The sequence below is a fragment of the Cupressus sempervirens genome, chromosome 9 (genome assembly GCF_028749045.1).
Source record: "Cupressus sempervirens isolate cs-2001-9-10 chromosome 9, ASM2874904v1, whole genome shotgun sequence".
Lineage (NCBI taxonomy): Eukaryota > Viridiplantae > Streptophyta > Pinopsida > Cupressales > Cupressaceae > Cupressus > Cupressus sempervirens.
Window position 1 is genome coordinate 145685404 of NC_143126.1, and position 25384 is coordinate 145710787.

The following is a 25384-nucleotide window of genomic DNA, read 5'->3' on the forward strand; positions in this document are numbered from 1 at the left end:
ATAAGAGTCCTAGGCTGATGCATATGAACTTCTCCAATAAGGGTATCCTTAAGGCCTCAGATGAAATGATGAGTCAAGAGTAAATCATCATGATTGTAGCATGAGTATTGCCTAAGCTCAAAGAACCAGATCTCATATTGATCCACTGTCATGTTCCCTTGTTTGATAGATTATGGAACTCATCAGCGCAAGCCTCCCTGAACTGAGGAGATAATAATCTCTCTTGGAACCTCTCCTCAAAGATCTCCCAAGTGAGATATGTGATGCTGATCTAGAGCTGTTGCCCCTCAATATTCCACCAAATGGATGTGCGGTCCCTCAACTGCATAATTGCAAAAAGGGCCCTCATATTGGTTGTGGTATGGATACATGGTGAAACAATGCTCCATGTCCAATAACCAAGTTTTTTCCTTGAGGCCACCTCCCTTTCCATCATATAATGGCAGTTTGGATTGTTGGAGATATTTCATGATATCCAAATGAATAGAATCTTCATTGTCATGGTCCCTACCACCCCAATGGTGCCTTCGGCCACCTAGTGGAGTACGTGAATGTTCACACTCATAGCCATGCTCTTCCTCTTCCCTATGATCTAACATGTGGGAATCTCCATGATGAGATCCCTCTTCCTAATCATGATCCAGTCAGCATTCCTCTAGATGAGGGCCTAACTAAGCAAGAATCTCTTGAAGCACGGGCATTAATGCCCCAATACCATTCTAGCTATTATTACCATGTTCTCTCTCTCCATCTTGATGTTCCTATTCCTAATTCTCTTCCCAATGGTCATTTTCTTGGTTACCACTTTGACCACCAGGTCTATGTGCAGGAGGCATCACTATGGAGTCACAAGATAAGGATCAGAAACATGCTACACAACATAAGAGTCACAAGCAAGATATCAAAATAATAACTAGTAAGATAACAATACACATATAAAAACAATAATATAGTGGAAGCATAACACAAAAATCCCAATGTTGCAACATGGGCTCTGATACCAAATGTAATGCCCCACCTAGAGATCCTTCAAACAAGGATAAACATAAGCCAAGATTTTAAAAAATTAAAATTAAAACAGGTATGGATGTACATGGCATACAACATACAAGGATCACAAAGATCACAATAGAAGACTAAATAGACATCCAAACACCAATAGATCTCCAAATGCCACTACTGACCAAAATGACTAACCACGGAAGGATGCAAACAATTTCAAGTCTAAAACAACTTGAAATCAAAATGCAATTTCAAGGTATTCAAGAACACCATAGAGGGTAGCCAAAACACCTCCCAAAAACTTTTGGTCAAATTGAAAAGTGCCCACTATCTGCCCGGATAGGTTTTCCTAACACCTAGGTGACACTTTAAATTAGCATTATGCGATACTTTTCAGTATCGTTCGACCTTTCTAAAGAAGGCATGTGATACTTTTAGGGTCTCGGTGACACTTCTCAAGAATGCATTCAATACTTCATAAGTATCATATGATCTTTCTTCAATGGGCATGTGATACTTCAAAGTATCACATAGTAGTTTTCCTAAGGGCATGTGATACTTTCCAGTATCGTGTAATTCTTCTTCTTTCGGCATGCGATACTTTAAAGTATTACTCAATGCTAATGCATGGTCACTCAAGAACAACAAGAAATGCTCCAAGGAAAAACCAAGGGATAAAATGGGAAGTTAGACCCTCCAAATTGGGGAATACCAGATCCACAATTGAGGTAGAGACACTTGAACAAAAACTACAAAATAGAAACTGCATATAACCATCTAACAAAGCAATGAAGGGAAAGAACTAAAAGGAACATCACAGTGTATTGAACTAACAAACTAAGTACACAGTTCCTCCCAATTGTAATAGAATTATGAAACCTCAAAAGTTCTAGCCATCCCTCACACATAACATCCTAAATTGCCAACTAGATAGTCAGAGCTGTCTTATAAGGATGTCACTACTAAAGCGTAATGACATCATAAGAATAGGAAATCTAACATACTAAACCAAAAGCAATAGATACTCCAAACAAGCAGATAATATCATCTAATCATATGCTACACATCATAATAAGGGAATGTGTCAATAAAATAACATCATCTAAACATGAAATACAAGCATTCCAATGAAAGCGTAAAGCACAAGAAAGAATACTTTGAAACTCAAAGTACCAAGTGAAAACATCCAGCAATGGTCGCACTGGGATAATAGACCATATATGTACACTAGTCCCCAATAGTGTTGAAGGTAGCTATGCCTCCCAACCATGTAGAACCCATAGGTCCACTCCTGCCATGTTGATGGAGATAATGATCCAGCCACAAACACACTCAAAGAAAACATCCATGCCTAACACTCACACTAGACAATAATGATAATTGAAACCAAGATCATGAGACAATTCAAGTATAATAGGTCCTGGTCAAGCACTCAATGGGAAACTATGTAGGGGTTGACATCATGGAGAGTCACTTGGCATCAAAAAACCCAAGCTAGTATTGGTAGCAACACTCTCCAATGGAAGGCGCACAATTTGGGAAGCAACACTCCCTAATCGAAGGCGCACAATCCCACTTTTTAATTATCTTAAATTTATTACCACCCAACATTTTTATTTAGTTATCACTTACTTAAAACTTCCTCTACGAACCTGAGGAATGGTCACCAGGCTACAAGATAGAAGCCTCTCCATGTGCTACCCTACTCTACCCATGCTCATCCAATGACGAGTGCTCGTAGGCATGCATATTCCCAACCCAACCTTAAATGATCATAACTCTCATAAGTACCATGAAAGATTAGGCCTCGCAAGTCAACCAAAAAATGTACATGTATGTACTCATGTGTGGCGCACCACCATCACAAAGATCATAAGGACTAGATGAGAACACAAGAAAAATATCACTCAACCAAAAACAAGCTCAAGAGGATGGATGCAACACACATCTCAATGCAACAAAAAAAGTGCAACAATGGTCTAACTGACATCCAAACAGATGATCCAGGTCCACGACCAACATCATGCCAAGAAAACCTGAGAAAATAGGGTGACACATGAAATGAGGTAAAAACCCCAAAAATTGGAAAACTTCAAAATTAAAACCCATTTGGTCTTTGGGCACAAAAGCCTCAAAAATCCAATTAAATTTGGGTTCAGACATCGTATGCAAAAATGAACAGCATAATTGTGCAAAACCCCAAACCCTCATCCCAAAAATTGGGAAAATGTTCATACTCGACTAGCCGGGTAGAACCAACAAACAAAAATGGAGGGAAACACTAGTTCTCAACCTCCTAACAAACAGTTACCAGAAATAATTCTAGATATTGACCTAAAACATGGAAATGTGAGAGCCCTACCTGATAGCCAAAAGGGCTAAAACAAAAAATAGCCAAGTAAAATAAATAATTCATAGATACAACCAAAAATGATGGCAAAACAAGGTATCCTTGAGTTGGATCCAACGGGTCCATCCTCATGAAGATCTCATGCTCGTAGCTCTCACAATGAATAGAAAACCAATCCTTTAGAAAAGGACTTTAGAAAAAGTTCTCAATTTTCCAAATTACAAAAGTGAGAAGCGAGGAATTAAATTCCTCTTTCAATACTTATTCACTTTTTGAGTGAATAATCGATTAGGGTAAATAGCCAGTTAGACTAGATAGACTTCGAATTGACCCAAACAAAAATAGGCTATTCCTAGTAATAGGAATTCATCTATGAAAAAGCTGCCATAAATTAAAAATCAATTAAATGAAGCCCAAAAAACCTGAAACCAAAATCACAAAAGACCTTAACAACTTCATGATAGCACGAAACTCTAAATGCACAGACACATTCACTAGTTTAATCACATAATGCAAATGAGTTTGGATTTAACACCGGAAGGTTCAATTAAACAATTAAACTTGATACGCCAACCATACAGGGATGACATTGGTAAAATGAATAGCTAAATCACTAACTCCATGTGCCACTACTGAGGATATAAATCTTGCGCACTAAAACACATGATCAACTGCAATTGTATATAATATCATAGCTGAAGCAATAAATGCATTAAATATCCAATTTAACCATTTAATTAATTATACTAAAATAATCTATTTACATCACTCATGTTCGCATAAAACATAATGAAGTAAGAATGAAGTAAATATCCATAGCATAAAATCCATCACATAACAGAATCAAAGATATCCAAATACCAGATAACTAGATATCATCATAGGTCTATTGTCATCCTAAAATAGCATCAACATGTAAATATGATAAATTGAATAGCATAGTAGCATAGAATATATGATACTAAAATCAAAGTATAACATCCAACCCTTAGTTCATCTCAAAACAAATATAACAAGAGTATCAAGTATCTCTTGAATCAAAATATAACAAGGTTCAGACTACAAATATGAGAGACACTACATGGAGGTTCTTGCCTAGTTCTTGCTTGATAGAGATGAAACCACATTGTCTTTACCTTCCATAGTGGCCTACATATCCATCCCCCACTTCTACATCAAAGTACCACACTTCTCAATCCATCCACCCATGTTTCAATATCCTATTATGTGTCTTTCTCCTAGCTAGGTGTTTGTTGACTCGTCTAGGGAAAGGTGCTAAACATAGAAAAGAATATTTTTAGGCCTCCAAATTTAGTATTTACACTATGTATACTAAGTTCCCTTCCATGTCCCAATAACTTGTGATAGTCCCATGATGGGATTTTATGGAAGAGGCATTTTTGTTTGCCTCACTCTAGATGAACCAATGAACTAGCCAAAGAAGAAAGATTTTTCAAAAACAATACAAATGGAAAGAAAAGAACCAAAGAACACACAGAGAGAAAGTAATTACATAATTCTAACTAACAAACATGCACATAAATGTGATCAATCCATTAAATAAAAGTTTCTCAACTTGAAAGAAAAACTGAGATAATGAATGCACAAAAAAATGTTTGCTATATTCCTCCAAAACACAAGTTATGTTGACTAACTCTTTGATCAGGCTAAGGATGGCCTTATATTCACCAATTTCACAAACTCCAGCTATTCAAATAGTTCCATAACTTCCAAGATTCATTGTGGGGCTTCCCAGTGTTTCACCTCTATGAGTATCACCTAGATCCAATGAGTGCTAAGTGTTCCATTTATCATCATGAGAGATTGGTTCATGTGAATCATTACTCATGAAACATGAGTCAATGAGTTTGACTTAAAAAATACACAACTAAATCTTGATAGCAATATCACAATAAAAAGACATAGTTTTGATGGAAATGAAGATGTTAGGGAGCACAAGCAACGATGGAGGTATAAGAGAATGTAAAAAAATTAAATTATAAAAAAAAAGGAATTTCTTTTTGTGGAATATTATCCATTTAAGGTGGATTCTATTCTCTTTCACTCCATTTCGTGGGGTTGAAAAAGAATATTTGTGAGTTTGTTTATTTAAGTTTTTTATTTAATATTTTGACAACAGAGAATAATTCTCTTATTGTTTTGTTCGATGGTATGGGTAATCAAGTGAAGTTGAAACTCTAGTTAAATGGCTTTCTTGTTTGGTCATTGTCAACAAATTGTTACCATTTAGTGGTTTCAATTCATAATCTTGTTTGGAAAATGTATAAAGAATATTATATTTATCATTTAGTACTTTCAATTCATAGTCTTGATGGGAAAATGTGTAGAGAATATTATATTTATGCAATAATTAGCCGATAATGAGAAATATTTTAACTTTTAATGCTTCTCTAATTCTAATAAAATTCTAAATCTAACTAAGCTTTACCAATCCTTAAGTTTACAATAATAATATGAATATGTGGGGATTCTATTGGAGCACCTGATTTTTTTCTTCAATTTTTACTTAAATTGGTGGATAACAATACAATAATTGTTGCTAAAAAAAACTCTATACAAAAATAACTTTTAAGTAAATAAACTAAAAATAAAATAATTTTCTAAGTTAAAATTAAAAAAATAATTTGTAAGTAAACCATATATAATTACTATTCTTTTATATATATATATATATATATATATATATATATATATATATATATATATATATATATATATATATATATATATATATATATATATATATATATATATATATATATATATATATATATATATATATATATATATATATATATATATATAATAACGTTTAAGTGATTGAAGATTCTTGATGAATATATTTTATTTAAAATGATTATTAGCTCAAAGATATTAAATAATATCTCATTCATTACTTATTTATTTATTAAATTGTATGATAATTTTAAAATAAAATAAATAATAGTATAACTAAGCCAACAGTGAAAATCATACACTTCTATATGATATCTTTATAAATGTTTTAGATAGATTTTCCTTCAAAAAGGTACAGTAGTTTATTTATTTTTTATAATTATATTTTATATATTTGAGAATTAGTTAAAAATATTGACAAGTTTATATTCAATTTTAAAAAAAAAAAACAAAATTTGTTGACATCTGACGTCATTATGAAATTAGTAGGGGGTAAGGCGGAACATAGTCAAGCAAAAACTTAGATAGTTTACATCTTATATTTAAAAACAATATATGTGGTTTTAAACATAGTCAAGAAAGTTGTTAGAAATAATTATTTAGGATACTCCTCCTACACAACAAAAGAAGGGGAAGAAGACGGTGAAGGACAATAATAAAAATATAATCTACAGAAGAATAATGAAGAGGAGGAGGAGAAAAGTAAGGGGGTACCAAAAGAGAGAAAGGAGAAGGAGAATATGGAGGAGGAGGTGAGAGAGAAGTGGGAGAAGAAGAACAAGAAGAGAAAGAAGTGGAAAAATAAGGAAAAGATGTAGAAGAAAGGGAAGGAAAAGTTGGTGAAGGACAAGGATAAGGGGAAAATGAAGTGGACAAAGGAAAAAAAATAAAATAAGGAGGAGGAGGAGAAGGAGAAGGAGGAGAAGGAGAAGAAGGAGAAAAATAAGATGAGGAGGAGGAGAAGGAGAAGAAGCAGGAGAAGAAGAAGCAAGAGAAGAAGGAGAAGGAAAAGTAGAAGGAGAAGAAGAAGGAGAAGGAGAAGGAGAAGAAGAAGGAGAAGTAGAAGAAGGAGGAGAAGAACAAGAAGAAGCAAAAGAAGGAGGAGGATGAGGAGGAGGAGGAGAAGGAGAAGGAAAGAATGAGAAGGAGAAGCAAAAGTAGAAGGAGAAGGAGAAGGAGCAGGAGCAGGAGTAGGAGCAGGAGTAGGAGCAAGAGGAGAACAAGAAGGAGAACAAGAAGAAGAACAAGAAGAAGAAGAATCTAAAAAGATGAAGAAGAGGAGGAATAAAAAGAAGAAGAAGAAAAAGAAGAAGTGGGAGTAGGAGAATTAGGAGCAAGAGCAGTAGGAGTAGGAGAAGCAAGAGCAGGAGGAAAAGAAGAAGAAGCAAGAATGTTTCTTTTATACTTTATTAATATATTATGTAATTGTAATCTATTTATAGCTTAAGGATGCAACCAGTACTACTTTTAGAGCTTCCTAAACTAGAAATTCATTACAAAGAATAGTTCACTCTTTTAGCATTCATGTGTGTTTCTTTTTTCTACATACACAACATTGATTTTCTAGATGACTTTGTTTTTCTTATAGGTGTTTTCTTCTTTTTCATATTTATAAACACCTCTAGAAAATTGGAAACATATGTAGATATGTTTTTTTTTATTTCCCTATGACATTATGTGATTAGGCTACTTAGACATATGTGGAAAATAGTATTTTTATGACTACACTAGATCCATTTAATCCTCTTGTTCTAAGTTGCTAGGGTTCTCGTGCCAAGGTTGGGGTGTTCTTTGTGTCAGGAAGGAGATCAAGGAAGTTAAACACTTTGTGGATGGTGTGGTAAAAGCGCCTTGGCCATACTCCCATCTTAGATAATGGATGGATGATGTTTGATGACTTTGGAGATTAGGACACATAGACAGACACATGTTTGAGGCATCATAAATAACTCTACTATGATGTAATGTAAACAATCACCTCATGATGATCATTATGATGTAATTATGTAAATGGATAATGTATGTATAATGGTCTTGATGTATTTATTTATTCATGCATTATGATGAATGGTTGACATGTAGGTCTGCATCTTGGATAATGCAATGTAATTACATTTTGTTGTGGTAAACAAATTGTTAATACCAGACCATGGAAAATGGAATAGTTATTGACTTTTGAACTAGGATTTCACTTGTTTATTTATGCACTTCTAGCATTGTGTGATGTGGAAAATGTTGAGTAGGACTTGGTTCTTACATATTCATTTACACTTTTCATTATATTCTATCATACTCTTTCATGGCAAAATATTTTAAAAGTTATTTTTTGATTTCCTTAAATTGTCACATAATAACAACAATACAAATAAGTTTTTGGATAAAAAAATAAAATATAATTTAATTGATTTTTTTAAAATAAAAATCTTGTAAAAAAATTCATTTATTTGAAGACATAAATGTCATATATTTATTTAATTACTAGTTTGTGAAATTTATTTGGAAAGAGTTTTCATACTTTCAAAAAAAGTTTCTAATTTTATGTAAAACTTATCAACATGCATATAGAACTTTTAATTTGCATAATGAGTGAGACATCCTTATTATGTGTATGAAATGACTAAATATAATACTTAACATAATCATTTTGAAGAGGTCACTGTAAATGAAAACTATTGTTTAGAAAAAAAATATCATTCATTAGATATTTGTAACAAGTTGTTTTCTTACAAGACAAATAAAAATATATAGGTGCAGCTTATAGGGGAAAAAATTTACTAGATATCTATAGACCTCTATTAAAACAAAAATAATTATTTGATTTAAGAGAATAGAAAATTACATCCATATACAGTAATATAATATTATTTATTGAAATCATAATTTTATAGTAATATAAAACCTAAAAATAAATAAAATATCCAATTTTATTCTTTAAACTTAAAGTTGCATACATAATGGGGAAGAGACATCATAAGTTTACCTCGTAAGAGGCTTTTAAATTATCAATAAAAGTAAAAACAACATTCAAGATTCATGTTCAACCGCTCAACACATCCTCGTGGTTGAATTCCTCACGATTTACATTACATGTGCCATCTAGTAATGCACTATATTCTTTTGACAAATAAAGAAAATAGTACCATAAGTTGTAGCATACAAGAATTTAAAAATTTTTTTAAAAACTCATTTAAAATATGGCACTTTATCAAATAGGTAGCCACATCATTTTGTTTGTCTTCATGTGACTCTTTATTTCAGAAACAATATTAATGTACAAACTCGAAATGTAGCAATGTACTTAATAATAATAATTGGTGCATTGCTCTATTTTGTTTATTGGGTAGATTGGATAAGTGTTTTTAATATTTTGCATGCAATGGATAGGTGGACCTAAAGCATTCTGAATAAGGGAAATAGGAGCAAATAAAACCCATCTAAGAGTCTATAAACACCAAGGGGTAGAATGGGGAGTCATATGGTAGTGGAAATTTTGAAATTATTACAATCAATTCTCCATACTAAAGAAGCTACCGATGAGAAGAATACATTAAGAAATAATGCATTGGTCTTTTGTTGCACATACTTTTCATGAATCCATCATATTCAATTTTAACTCTATCACATCTGCTAATATTTCAACCTGGGTTTAAGTTTTGTATCAGTTTACATTTTCCACTTGAGTGTATCCTCTTTGACAGTCATATTTTTGGATGCAACATTTTATTCAAATTTGACTCTCTATTGTGTTCATTAGGATATGAATCTGGTTTTCTAGGTTGTTTACAAATTTTCTTTCGCTAAATGAGCTTAAAGTTTTTGATGTTTATCCTATTGAGCCACTATTCTATAGAGTGTTAACTCTTTATCATGTTTACATTTTTAGGGGTTCAATATTTGCATTTTTTATTTTATTTTTTCTTACTCTATGTTGTACTTAGCTTGAGATTTTAGCTTATATTCATTCAAGGAATCTTTAAGGCTTTGTTGTAAATGTGCTTGGTATTTCCTCCTATTCACTCATTCATGGACAAAATCAAGTAGAATAGTAGGAGATCTCTTTAAAGTAAAAACATTTTAAGTCCTTACTTTAATATTTTGTTTGATTTTGCTTGCTTGCGAAAATTGAAAGCACAAGTTCTTTTGACCCTCACCATTACATTCTCAAAAAACAATTCATTCATATACAATTCTATATTTTTAAACTACATTTACTCTAATATTAATGATTTCATGCACATAATTACTAGGAATATAAACATAAATATTTTTATACTTAATGCTTATTATTTTAAAACTTTCTACATTTAAGTTTTCACAATTACCTAAATATTTCATATTTAATGATATATTTTGAAGTCAATTATTTTAAAGTATTTATATGATTTTACATTATACTATTTTTTTAATTTAAATTATTGTAAAACTTTCTATGTTTGTTTATTTTTATTGCAATTAAACTTATCTCCATGATTTCTATTTTTATATCAAAATTTAATATTTAATTTAGTTATGTTTCATTAGTTTAAATCATAATTTTTTTCTCACGATAAATATGTGTAAAAACTTTCATAAGAACACTCAATCCACTATTTATCTTTCTAAATCCAACAACTTTAATAGTTTCATAAAATTAATTAACTGATGGAGTACCTTAAACAAGGAGTGTTTCAATGTCGAATGCTGGTAAAATTGAAAAGCGATCACAAAAGGGATGGAAAACTACAAAAAAATAGGATTGTGTTTGCTGGATTTTTCTATGAAAGAGGTAAATAAGAAAGCATCAATATCTTTTTCACTCCTGCATGTATGACTATCACATCATTAAGTGAAATTGTTATCGTTGAGATGGTTGTTTTTGTGAAAGTGTGAAACTTAAGGAATGATTTGATTTTAATGTATTTAGTCTTTTGCAGGTGGGAGACACATTTCTTAGCCTAAACCACTTAAGGGGTGGTTTTTATTATTATTTTTTAGCATTGCATGCCAAAATGAACATTAAAAGACATAGTTTTGATAGAAATGATGATGTCAGGGAGGACCGGCAGCAATGGTGGTATAAGAAAATGTAAAAAGGTTAAATTATAAAGTAGTGCTTGTACCTTTGAATGGTGCAAAGGTTAAGGTGATAGTCTTCTATACTTTAATGATGTCCTTCAATAACTATTTATAAACTCTCCCTATCTATTTCCCTACCCTCTTCTATATATCTCTTGTATTCATGCACACAGGCTCTCATTTCTCCCTCCCTATATCTATTTTCTCTTACCCCTATTTAGCTTTCTCTTCTATGTATCTATATCATATTTCTCTTTGATCTAGTATATATATTTTCTCAACCTATGTATCTATCCACTATCCATCTAACACCTCATATATCTTTATCATTCTCTTTCTTTATGTCTCTCCTCTCATCCTCCAACTCCCCTCCTCTTTGTCTCTCCTTTCATAACTCTCCACCACTTTAATATTCAATTCTGATCCATCTATCTACAAAGTGTCTCTCCCTATGTTTCACTATCTATTTTTATCTCTATCAATCCTTTTACCTCTCTACACGATATGGACAACCTAGCTATTTGAAATCAATAAATCAAAGTAGTCCTTATCTCATCATCTTTATATCTTCCTCTCTATCTTACTCTATATTTCTATCTCTCTATTACTTATATTCATATAATAAAGCAGGGATTATTAGTATATTTATTGTATTGTTATTAAATTTATTACATTGATTAGATTAGATACTTACAAAGCGGATTATCCACACATAAATTGTTTAAATGATTTCTACCAAATGCACAAACATTATAAATTATGTATCAAATGTAATATCTGAAATAGTGAAATAAAGGAATATTTTTTCTATTTTCATAACACGTCAGATTGTAAAAATCTCATTTTATTAAAATATTATTTCTAATATTCATTTCATTAAATTGATAAGAAAATTAAAAAGTGCATCCAAGACAAATATACCATTATACCAACTTAATCTCATTGCTTTCAAACATTGAACTTTAAATTATACACACACACACACACACATATATCATAGAGTTAAGTGGGTGAATGCACAAAGTTGGGTCGCAATTCCATTGAAGTCAAATCCGTGGAATGAGACCTCTTAGAAATGTGTACCCAATTTTAAAAAACAAGCACCCCGGCTCAAGTACCCTAAATTTAAATAAAGGACACCTATTTTTGGCTCAGATACCTAACCCTAAATTTAGAAAATGGGCACCTGCTTTTTTTTAAATTGAGTACCCATTTTTTATTTTCAAAAAAGGGGTACCCATTTTTGAAAAAATAAAAAAATTGAATTTTTCAGAAATGGGTACCCGTTTCTAATAAATTCATTTTTTTAATTTTTGGGGGGATTTTTGATGCCGCTTTTAATTTTTCAAAACAGGAACCCATTTTTTGAATTTCAAATAATGGGTGCTCATTTCTTACAACATGAGGCAAAAAAAAATTTCCTGCATGGGATTTTGGTTCAAGATAGGCTTGGTGAAACCAAGCCTGTGCCTTGGCCTCTCAAGATTTGGCTAAGGCATTGAACTAACAAATTCATGCCTCGCCATAATTTTTAGATGGTCTCCTCGATCAAATGTTTTTACAAAACAAAAACCCATTAGAGCTCTCACTATGTTGATTTTAGAAAGATAAATTTTATAGTGTTATGGTTTTATTTACTATTTTTTTATTATTTTTTAATCAAAGGTGGTACCTTAATGTAAAATAGCGACATTCACTAAAACTTTAATAACTTTTTCATTTTATGATTGTTCTTAAATTAATCTATATGTCATCAATCTGCATTCAATTATTTTGAAATTTTTTTTTAAAAAGTATTTTGAAAAAAGTGAAATTTTGATCAAATTATGGTGTCTGTACATGAGAGGTTTTAAAATTTACCTTTATAACCAATTAATAATTAATAATAATAAAATTATTCAATAAAAAATAAAGGAAAATATTATCATCAATCTTTGGTATCTTAGGTAACTTTGTTTAAAAGGATTTACAAAAAATTATTTATTTGTGTCAAATTATAGTGTCCATACACGAGTGTGGTATGGTCCTGAAACAGACATTTTGAAAAAGTGGGTTTTAAAGATTCATACCAAAAAATATCTATCATATGGGTACACAAATAAATTACATATTCAAAAAGTAGATTCTGAACGCTACAATTTTTGTTTATGAATTTTTTTAATATTCAATCTCTAAATGTGTCAAATTTTGACATCAATTGACAAGAAATTTTAAAAATAGGAAAAAAAACTTCAACTTTTTGCCCAAAAGTGAGACCCAACTTCTTGCACTTACCCAAGTTTATATTTACCCATGCTCATCTTCATGTTCTGAGTCCCATCATTGCTATCAAATTTCTAATAATTAAGTAAATACACAATAGGATGCATATTTTTGATAGGTTATATTATTTTAATGAGAATATGGTTTTAATTCCATGGTCATGGAAGATTATATTCCTTCATATCTACCATCTAGACTTAACTTTAATTCTACTAAAATAGTTAGAACATAACCATTGTAATATACTTCTATTATACATAGGTTTCAATAAAATGCATAGTTAAATCACTTTGACTCTTCAATAGACAAGACACCAAACTATTACTCTTCCATTCATTCATGTTGATGATTTTTTTTTTTCCACTACATAAAAATTTGAAGACTTAATATTCCAAGGTGAAATATTGAATCTCTAACTCTCTTGAATAAGGATTCTCATATGCTAAGGTCTAGAAGATCTATCCTAATTGTGTGATCAAATGATACAACCTCAAGCTCATATGTTGGTTATCACAAAGTGACTTACATTGTTTCTTAAATGGATATAAACCACTTCAACTTGTTCAATCACTTCCAACCAAATAAACTGCAAGGACAATGGTTTCAGAACTCTACCCAACTCTAAGAATGTGTGATAATGCTGATGATGAGGTGCACCTCTAGCCAATCCTTGCTTTTCCAAGTCAACTAGGCATAAAAGGGTGGTATTTTCTACGGATGCAAAAATGATTTTCACATTATCATGCTCATCCAAATACCCCACAAAGGTGTAACTAAATGAACATCTCCAATAGAAGTCAAACAATTGTAATTTAGGCCCAAACTAATCTTGCACTATTAATCACAATAAGCAAGTAACAAAATGTATGGACACTAGCTTCACCACTAATCACCATTCAACAATACCTAACATCCATCTATCTCTACTTCTACTTACAATGAAATGAAATATATCTAAGTGAAGAATTGAAGAAACCATGCAATCCTTGAAAGAAACATTGAGTAATCCATCCTTAAGATCAACAATGAATTGCCCAAACTAACCTTGCACTATTAATTACAATCAACTTGAGTAACAAAATATACAAGCACTAGCTTCACCACTAATCACCATTCAACATCCATCTATCTCTATTTCTACTTAACATGAGATGAAATCTAATCTAAGTGAAGAATTGGAGAGACCGTGCAATCCTTCAAAGCAACATAAAGTAATCTATCACTAATATCAACAATGAATCATCAATTATTTTGATAGTATTTTTGCAACAATTTCATCAAGTATTCTCTCCTACTCTACTTCTACTACTAGCTAGCTTCTCTAATGTCTAACTTCTCTAACCTTCTAACCTTTTGTAGTTGCTCAAATACAATAAAGGGTCAATATCAATTCAAGATCAAGGCCCAAGATTTTAGTATAATATAATGTCCTAGCATTAGATATCTTACCGTGATAGAGTTTTTTATAATGTAATTATTCTGATTTCTTAACAAGCAATTTTTTATATAGCTTGCTTAACTAGAAATTATTAATTATTAATTTTGACATCAGTTTGCCTGAACTTTAGTATACTTGATTAATTTGTTTTTTTCTAAGTAAACATAAAATAAATAATACGATTTTAATCATAGATAAATTTTAAAATTATAATTTTGATTTTATAATGTGTACACAATTTTTTTAAATGCAATCTTTAAAAAACATTGATTGGTGGAAATTACTATACTACTCAACACAATAGCATTATTATTAGATTACTACATTAATAAAAGTAGAATAATATAAAATATGATAAAAAGGAATAACAAAACTTAACATGTGAAAAAAAAGTCAAAATATTATTTTTTTTGATAATAGTCAAAACCATGTTAATCTATTTATATTGCTACAATCATATGCTATTTAGTTTAGCTATGTTTTAAATAGAAACTTGAGATTCACATTGTAAAAATAATACTCTAGTAATGGTTGTTCGTTGGAGACCTGTTGAAATGTATTTAGACGAAACGATACTGATAGCTTCGACAGTTTTTGCTAGGAGCAAAGTTGATCCAGAATACATCATTTTCGTAGAGAGGACTGATTATGCAGAAATTATTAGGACTCATTGATTTGATTGCTTCCTTTTACCTTTAAAAAAGGAAATGGGGGTCAAACCAAACCAAACCAAATGTGCAGTAGATGAACGGTCTACATTAATATTCGTTAAAACCTTGCCTTAATGGAGGATAAACAAAATACATGGTTTGTATTTATTTTCAATTCATACCAGTCTTATCAACCAATAAGAAGATGAGAATATGGTATTAATGAATTGGCATAGATATCCTTTGAATTTGTCTGATATTGCTATATGGTTGTATTTTTCAGTCCTATTCTTGATTTTGATATCTTTTAAACAACTCTGAGATCGGCCCCATGGCTTAAGCAGAGCACACTAAGCGTTCACTGCTTGGAATCTGTCAACTTTGTCGTTTCCCCAACTTCCATTACTCCCCGCACGGCCATTTTACTGAGGAGTTGTCTATATATAACGGTGACCAAGACCAACTCGATCACTTCCACTGCAACAATCAAATCAAGCAATTCAGATTTGTCTTTCTAGTAAATAGAAATGGCAATGGCTGCGGCTGATCAGTTGGACGAGGCCCTTGACAGGTCCATTCTCTCGTTTGTTCCCACCCTCGTTCTAAAATCCGCCGTACTTCTCAACATTCCTGATATCATCGCAAAAGCAGGCCCCGACGCATCCCTCTCTCTAGATGAGATCGCCTCACAACTACCCACTCAATCTCCCAATCTGCATTGCCTTTCTCGCATTCTCACATTTCTATCTATCAAGGGCATTTTTATCCAGACTCATCATGATGATGATATTGATCGATATGGGCTCACTGATTGTGCCAAGAGGTTTTATGTTACGGAGAATAATCCAGGCAACCTTGTCCCGCTTCTCCTAATGGAAGCACACCCTGTGTTAATGGCGGCATGGCATCATCTCCATGAATGTGTGCTTCAAGACTGCAATGCTTTCGAGATGGCCCATGGAAAGGACTTGTGGGCGTATGGGAAGGATGACCCACTTGTTAGCAGCGTTGTCAACGACTCCATGTCGACTCTCACGGTTCTAGGTATGGAGCAAATCTTGAGCTGCTATGATGGCTTCAAGGATGTGAAAACATTGGTTGATATGGGAGGAGGAAAAGGAACGGCCCTCGACCTCATTGTCAAAGCTCATCCCCACATCCATGGAATCAACTTCGATCTTCCTCATGTCGTTCACACTGCCCCATCTATCCCAGGTAAATCTACTCTCTCCTTTCTTCCATACCAAAAACAAACTTTCCCCATTCATGATCAAGATATATAATAGATATGCTGATTCGGAACAGGCGGCTCCAACATCGTGCATTAAGGCTTATTTCTTACGTAATAATTTAAGTGCTAAACAATCAAAATTGACTTGTTTTACTATGTTTAATTTTTCTATTAGTGTGTGATGTTTAAGGATGACCCTTTTAGAATCTCCAAAACCTTACCTCATAGCCCCAAGCAATATACATGCAGGAATCGAGAACGTGAGTGGCAGTATGTTTGATAGCATACCTGTTGGAGACGCCATATTTTTCAAGGTGAGTGCTGATCTCTTTTCCATCATCTCACTTAAGTTTTAGTTGACTGAAAGAGCTTTGCTCAGATGAATTGACCTTTAATTAGGTTATGAATGCAATCTTTGTGGGTGATGTAGAATGTATTAATAGACTGGGATGACGAGAGTTGCCTAAAGATACTTGGTAATTGCCACAAGGCTTTGCCTGAGAGTGGAAGACTCGTACTAGCAGAAAACATGATGGTAGAAGCATCAAAGCCAAACAAGCGTATGGAAATGGTGGTGGACTTGCTTATGATTGCCCTTGCAAATGGAGGAAAAGAGAGGAGCCAACAGGAATTCAAAAGGCTGCTTCAAATGTCAGGATTCAATGTAGTGAAGATCATGGGACTACCTGGAGTGTTTTCAAAAATGAAGATTATAGAAGCCATCAAGGTTTAAGTTGTTGGAGTCAATGTTCCAACTGTAGTGAATAAATCATATCTGATTATGTGTGTTGCATATGTGGGAAAGAGTTTGAGATGTAAAAAATGACTAGTTGTCTCTAGATGTGTCTCTCATATCGATTTACCTAGGTGTCAAGTTGATGTGTGTGTGTTGTCAATCATGAAGTAGTTTGTTGTCAATCTATTTAGCAGTAATTCTAGAATATTGGTGGGTCAATCTATTGTATAAATATGCATCTATTATTCAAGAATATCAAGCTACAAGTTTCTTCTTTCTCTATTTTTCTTTGGATATATGTTTTATGCTAAATAGTAATGGTGGGGAGCTTCAAAGAAAACACTTGTTTATAGGGTTCTCAACTAGACCTTGCCTCTTTGGCCTACTCTAGGACACTTCTTGAGTCCTTAGGGGTCACTCTAGACACCCTTTTCCTTAGGAGATTCAAACTAATCTCCAAGCCACAAGAAACTCACCACCAAGGTTGGTCCTTTTACAGATACTATAGGCTTCTACTCACTAAGCCTATCCAAGTCTTCAAAAATATAAGTTCAACATTCCCATGGATATTGGATGGGTCTTAGACATATGCATTTCAATCCTCTTAGGTAGGTTTCCATAACTCTTTCCCTTTCTTTCTACTCGATCTCTCCAAATCCCTAAAAAGTAGGGCTAGTAGGCCTAGTAGTGCTAATTAGGCCTCCCAATGCAGTTTTGGCCAATTGCTCAAAAACATCCTTTAAGGATCCTAGAAACAAATCACCATACCAGATACCCTTCTGGAAAAGCTTCAAGATTTTGTGGGTCACAGGTTCCCTAGGTGTCTGTACAACCCCAACCTCAAACTAGCCTAAATTCTTAAGGCTATTGGAACATAGAGGTTCTTGCTCTAGTTTTTGCTTGATAGAAGTTCAACCACATTGACTTTACCTTCCACAGTGGCCTACATATCCATCCCATGCTTCCATATCCAAACAACACACTTCTCAATCCATCTACCCAAGTTTCAATACCCTATTATGTCTCTTGCTCCTAGTTGGGTGCTTATTGACTCACCCAAGGCAAGGTTCTAAAAATAGAAAAGCATACTTTTAGGCCTCCAACTTTAATATTTCTGCTATGTACTCTAAGTGCCCTTCCATATTTCAATAGGTTGTGATAGTCCCACGATGGGATTTTATGGAAGAGGCATTTTTGTCTCTCCTACTCTGGATGAACCAATGAATTGGCTAGAGAAGAAAGATTTCAAAAACACTACAAGTGGAAAGAATAGGAACCTGAGAACACACACTAAGAAAGTAATTACATAATTCTAGCTGACTAACATGCACATAAATGGTGATCAATGTATGAAATCAAAGTTACTACCCTTGCAAGCAAAACTATGACAATGAATGGACAAAAACTATTTGCTATATTCCTCCTAAATACAAGTAATGTTGACTAACCCTTTTATCAGGTTGAGGATGGCCTTATATTCACCAAATTTTTGTGAATTCCAACTATTCAACCAATTCAATGACTGCCAAGTCTCGCTATGGGACAGCCCGGTGCTTCACCTCTATGAGCATCACCAAGATCCAATGAGTGTTAAGTGTTTGATTTATTGTCATGAGAGATGGATTCATGTGAATCATTACTCATGAAACATGAGCCAGGGAGTTTTTCTTTAAAACTACGCAAATAAATCTTGATAGCAATATCATAATTAGAAGACATAGTTTTGATGGAAATGACGATGTCAGGGAGGACAAGCGACAGTGGTGGTATAAGAGAATTTTAAAAAGTTAAATTATTAAAAAAAAAATAGAATTTCTTTTTGTGGCATATTATCCACTTAAGGTGGATTCCATTCTCTTTCACTCCATTTCGTGGGGTTGAAAAAGAATATTTGTTTGTTTGTTTATTTAAGTTTTTTATTTAACATTTTGACAAAGAAGAATAATTCTCCTATTGTTTTGTTTGATGGTATGGGTAATCAAGTGAAGTTGGAACTCTAGTTAAATGACTTTCTTGTTTGGTCGTTGTCAACAAATTGTTACCTTTTAGTGGTTTCAATTCATAGTCTTGTTTGGAAAATGTGTAAAGAATATTATATTTATCATTTAGTAGTTTCAATTCATAGTCTTGATGGGAAAATGTGTAAAGAATATTATTTTTATGTAATAATTAGCTAATAATAAGATATATTTTAACTTTTAATGCTTCTCTAACTCTAATAAAATTCTAAATCTAACTAAGCTTTACCAATCCTTTAGTTTACAATAATAGTATGAATATGTGGGGATTCTATTGGAGCGCCTGATTTTTTCTTCAATTTTGGCTTAAATTGATGGATAACAATAAAATAATTGTTGTTAAAAAAACTCTATACAAAAAGAACTTTTAATTAAATAAACGAAAAATAAAATAGCTTTTAAAGTGAAACGTAAAAAAATAACTTTAAAGTAAATAATCTATAATTACTATTATTTTATATAAAAAAGAACATAACATTTTAAGTGATTGAAGATTCTTGATGAAAATGCTTTATTGTAAATGATTATTAGCTCAAAGATATTGAATAATATCTCATTCATTACTTCTCTATTTATTAAATTGTATACTAATTTTTAAATAAAATAAATAATAGTACAACTAAGCCAACAATGAAAATCACACACTTATCTATGATATCTCAATAAATATTTTAGATATATTTTCCTTCAAATGGAGGTAAGAAAAATTGTAGACACTCTTGGATTTTTTTCAATATGCAATTGTTGCTTTATGTTAGTCCCCCATTTTTTCAACAAATTGTCTTTAATAGCTAGGCAACAACTGCACCCACAAAATAGGAAGAAATTTTGAATTATCCTTTTATGCTAAATAAAATATCGCATGGGGACACTTTTATGCTTACTTTTAAGCACAAAACTAGGTTAAGAAGCTACATGGGGACATGACCTAAATATGACAAGAGGTTTTATTGTTTTAGATGTAGTTACAATAATCCTTGTAGACATGTACCCAAAATGTGGATACATACACAAGGTGCATCCCTCTGTTAGACTAGCACTTGTGGCATCTAACTGACTTACTCAGGGACTACAAACAAATATCACAACATTGTTCACATGAACAATTGTTGGACGCTATATCAATCTATCCAGATTCAATAACAAATATCTACCTATAGGGAAAATATAGTAAAGTGGATTTGTACTATGAAGTGTCTCAGATAGGTTGCTATATTTTTGTGGAATGAAAGCAGGGAATATAACTATCAATCCTAAAAATTTATAAGGTTTTATGCATTTTTCATATTTTGAGATTCATTCAATGATTTAAATTTTTCAACTTTGTCGTTCGTAGACACGCCTCTCTCTCAATCAATCATTCTAGACATTATTATTCTTTTAAGTAAAACGTAAAACATAAATTTTAAGTAAATCATTTATAATTACTATTCTTTTATATAAAAAGAACATAACATTTAAGTGGTTGAAGATTCTTGATGAAAATATCTTATTTAAAATGATTATTAGCTCAAAGATATTGAATAATATCTCAGTCATTACTTCTTTATTTATTAAATTGTATAACAATTTTTAAATAAAATAAATAATAGTATAACTAAGCTAATAATGAAAATCACACACTTCTCTATGATATCTCTATAAATATTTGAGATGGGTTTTCCTTCAAAAAAGTATAGTAATTTATTTTTATTATACAATTTTATTTTATATATTTGAGAATTAGTTAAAAATCTTGACACATTTATATTCAATTTTTTTTCGGAAAACAAAATTTGTTGACATATGACGTCATTATTGAAATCATTAGGGGGTAAGGTGGGACATAGTCAAGGAAAAACTTAGATAGTTTACACCCTATATTTAAAAAGCAATTTTAAGCAATTTTAAACATAATCAAGAAAGTTGTTGGAAAAAACTATATAGGACACTCCCTCTGCACAACAAAAGAAGGGGGAAGAAGAAGGTGAAGGGAAATAATAAAAATAGAATCTAGAGAATAATAAAAGTATAAGAATAAGGGGAGGAGGAGGAGGAGAAAAGTGGGTAGGAGAAGAAAGGGGGGTAAAAAAAGAGAGAGGAGAAGGAGAAGATGGAGGAGGAGGTGAAAGAGAAGTGGGAGAAGAAGAATGAGAAGAGCAAGAAGTGGAAAAATGTGGAAAAGATGAAGAAGAAAGGGAAGGAGAAGGTGGTGAAGGACAAGACCAAGAGGAATCTTAAGGATAAGGAGAAGATGAAGTGGAGAAAGAAAAAAAGGAAAATAAGGAGAAGGAGAAGGAGGAGGAGGAGGAGAAGTAAAAGAAAAAGGAGAAGAACGAGAAGGAGAAGGAGGAGGAGGAGAAGAAGAAGTAGTAGAAGAAGTAGAAGAAGTAGAAGAGGAAGAAGAGGAAGAAGAAGAAGAAGAAGAAGAAGAAGCAGAAGAAGAAGAGGAATAAGATGAAGAAGAGGAAGCAAAAGAAGAAGAAGAAGAGGAAGAAGAGGAAGAAGAGAAGAAGAGGAAGATGAAGAAGAAGAAGATGATGATGATGATGATGATGATGATGATGAAGAAGAAGAGGAAGAAGAAGAGGAAGAAGAGGAGGAGGAGGAGGAGGAGGAGGAAGAGGAAGAGGAAGAAGAGCAGGAAGAAGAATTTGAGGAAGAAGAAGAGGAGGAAGAGGAGGAGGATGAAGAAGAAGTAGAGGAAGAAGAGGAGGAAGAAGAGGAAGAAGAAGAAGAAGAAAATGAGGAAGAGGAAGAGGAAGAAGAAGAAGAAGAGGAAGAAGAAGACGAAGAGGAAGATGAAGACAGAGAGGAAGAGGAAGAGGAAGAGGAGGAGGAGGAGGAGGAGGAGCAAGAGGAGGTGGAGGTGGATGAGAAGAAGGATAAATAGAATTGGTTTTCTCTCTCTTCAATTTATTAATATATAAAATAAGATATATCTTACTATCAGTGTAACTATTGCACCTCACGTTGGTGCAAGTTCTAGTAAAGATAAATAGATAAATCCATTGGTTTTCTCTCCCTTCAATTTATTAATATATAAAATAAGATATATCTTACTATCAGTGTAACAATTGCACCTCATGTTGGTGCAAGTGCTAGTAATGATAAATAGATAAATCCTTAAGCAAGGATATTTAATGTGGCATACATTGCCATCTTTGTCTCATCCAACACCATCTCTATTTTCCCATTTTTTTTGTCATTTTTTTGTCCATAATTTTATTCTCCTATGATATTTTTTTATTAGTCAATAGGATTTTTCATAGGGGAATCCCTTTTAGAATTGTCTCACACAATCAAATCATGTTCCTAGTTTTTGTTTGTCATTGTCGCAAATCTTCCTGGAAGAAAGGTTTTATTTTCTATTGTTATTTAAACCTCATTAATTCCAAAAATGCCATGGATATTTCTATGTATATTTGTTACTCACTTCTCAACATTTTCCTTTCCCTACTCGATGATGGAAAGGTATACAAACATGCACTCTTATGTTTTTTAATGGAAGCAAAAATATTTTAAGGGTGTCCTTCTATATTCATGTTTTTGGACCTTTTTTACATATGGTAGATTGGAATCATGAATTCATATGTTCCATTATGATTGAGAAAAAAAATTCAAGGGTTTCTCAATTTACAGTTAATTGATTTTCATGTTGCACATCATAGAAATGGACATTAACAAGGAGAATTATGAGTTAGGGTTGTGAGTAACTCAGAAAGCAAGGCTTGCCCACAAAATTGATTTCATAGAGGGCCTTGCATTGCTATATTTTGATCAAATGTAGAAAATGTAAGCTTAAAGTTTCATCTGTATTTAACCAAAAAAAGAAAAATCTTTTGAAAATATGACTTTCATTTTGTGGGTGGAATTTGAATCTGGAATTGTGGTTCTAATTTTGCAAAAGGAAATGCATGGTTCCTTCAATTTCACTTTCATGCATAGGGATAAAGATAATTTATCTGAATTATGTTAACTAGTTGATTGATTTGGTGGAGATGGGGGGAGTGATCAAGTATGTCAATGCTCTATAGAATGGATCAGTGGTGGTTCCACTCAATACCCCAATGCGTAAATACGTGAGATATCATAGAGACTTTATAATTGAACTACATAAGGCCCTTGATGTTGATTCTCGTATTGAAATAAACAAAATTCTTATAGGATATAGCATCACTTCCTTTCTGAAAGTTAGTACTTTTTGTCTTAAAGGCCATTAGAGTAATCCAATTGACAATTGTAAAGCCAAATTCCACAATCCTTTTCAGTATTTTTCCAATCTATGCCAAAATAGGGGCTTTGGAATAGGGTATGAACAACCACCAAAGTATAATAGTAGAAGGTCTTTGGTATGATGTTGTGACTGCAACTACCCTAGTGGACATGTATGCAAAATGTGAAAGGGTGGATAAGACTCATGCATTTTTCGCTAGAATAACTCAAAGAGATGCCATGTCATGGAATGCCATGATTGTAGGATATGCATAAAATGGATTTGTTGACTAGGCTTCAGAAGCTTTCAAGCAATTTCAATTGGTAGGTATAAGGGAAAATTACATAATCTTTTCCAACATCCTTCTATCTTGTGCCAAAAATGGAATAGGGTATGACATCCATCTAAGATGAGGTCATGATGTGACTACTAAGATTAATTTTTCTTTCAATCACTTCTCCACATTTTGAGGAATATTTTATGGAGCAGGTTTCCCCATGAAAATACTAATTCTACTTATTTTTGTTGCTTATGTTTTTTATACTATGTACAACATATGAACAAACTATTTTTTATTTACTAATTGATGTACATAAATTTTGGAGGGAGAAGATTAGAGGTAAATATAAAAATGGAGGGAAGAAAAAATGTAGAAACTATTGGATTTTTTTCCAGTATGCAATTAAGGTTTATATGCAATGTAGAGACTCTGCTAAATCAGAACGGGTGGCTCGAACATCATGCATTAAGGCTTATTTCTTACATAATAATTTAAGTGTTAAATAGTCAAAATTGTCTTCTTTTTTCTACACTTCATTTTTCCATTAGTGTGTGATGTTTAAGGATGGCCCTTTTAGAATCCCCAAAACCTTACCACATAGCTGGGAGCAATATACATATAGGAATCGAGAATGTGGGTGGCAATATGTTTGATAGCATACCCATTGGAGATGCCATATTTTTCAAAGTGAGTGAAGATCTCTTTTCCATCATCTTACTTAAGTTTTAGTTGATTGAAAGATCTTTTCTTATAATATTTGAGCTTTAATTAGGTTATGAATGCAATCTATGTGGGTGATGTAGAATGTATTAATAGACTAGGATGAGGAGGGTTGCCTAAAGATACTTGGTAATTGCCACAAGGCTTTGCCTAAGAGTGGAAGACTCATACTCACAAAAAACATGACGACAGATGCGTCAAAGCCAAGTAAGACTATGGAAATGGCTGTGGATTTGCTTATGATTGCCCTTGCAAATGGAGGAAAAGAGAGGAGCCAGCAAGGATTGGAAATGTTGCTTTAAATGTCAAGATTCAATGTAGTGAAGATCATGGGATTTCCTAGATTGTTTTTGAAAATGAAGATTATAGAATCCATAAAGGTTTAAGCTATTGGAATATGTGAATAAATCATACTTGATTATGTTTGTTGCATATGTTGCAAAGAGTTTGAGATGTAAACAGTCACTAGTTGTAGATGTGTCTCTCATATCTAGTTAGGTGTCAAGTTCATGTGTGTGTTGTCAATCATGAAGTAGTTTTTTGTTAATCTATTTAGCAGTAATTTAGGAATATTGGTGGATGAATCTATTGTATAAATATGCCTCTATTATTCAAAAATAACAAGCTTCAAGTTTCTTCTTTCTCTATTTTCCTAGTGATATATTTTATGCTAAATCGTATCTCTATTTTTGAAATCTCCTATAAAACTAGAAATAAAATTTATATTAGGTTGTCACTAATTGACATCAA

At 32.5% G+C, this 25384-nt stretch overlaps 1 protein-coding gene and 1 pseudogene across 1 annotated transcript; both read left to right on the top strand.

Moving 5' to 3' along the window:
* Positions 1-15904: 15904 nt before the first annotated feature.
* Positions 15905-17701, top strand: LOC149537926 (caffeic acid 3-O-methyltransferase-like). Its single transcript, XM_089799340.1, has 3 exons — positions 15905-16669; positions 16935-16999; positions 17116-17701. The coding sequence occupies exons 1-3, from the start codon at positions 15982-15984 to the stop codon at positions 17416-17418; spliced, it is 1056 nt and encodes a 351-aa protein (XP_089655466.1). The 5' UTR covers positions 15905-15981; the 3' UTR covers positions 17419-17701.
* Positions 17702-22727: 5026 nt separating this feature from the next.
* Positions 22728-23641, top strand: LOC149537927 (caffeoyl-CoA O-methyltransferase pseudogene; annotated as a pseudogene).
* The last annotated feature ends 1743 nt before the right edge of the window (positions 23642-25384 follow it).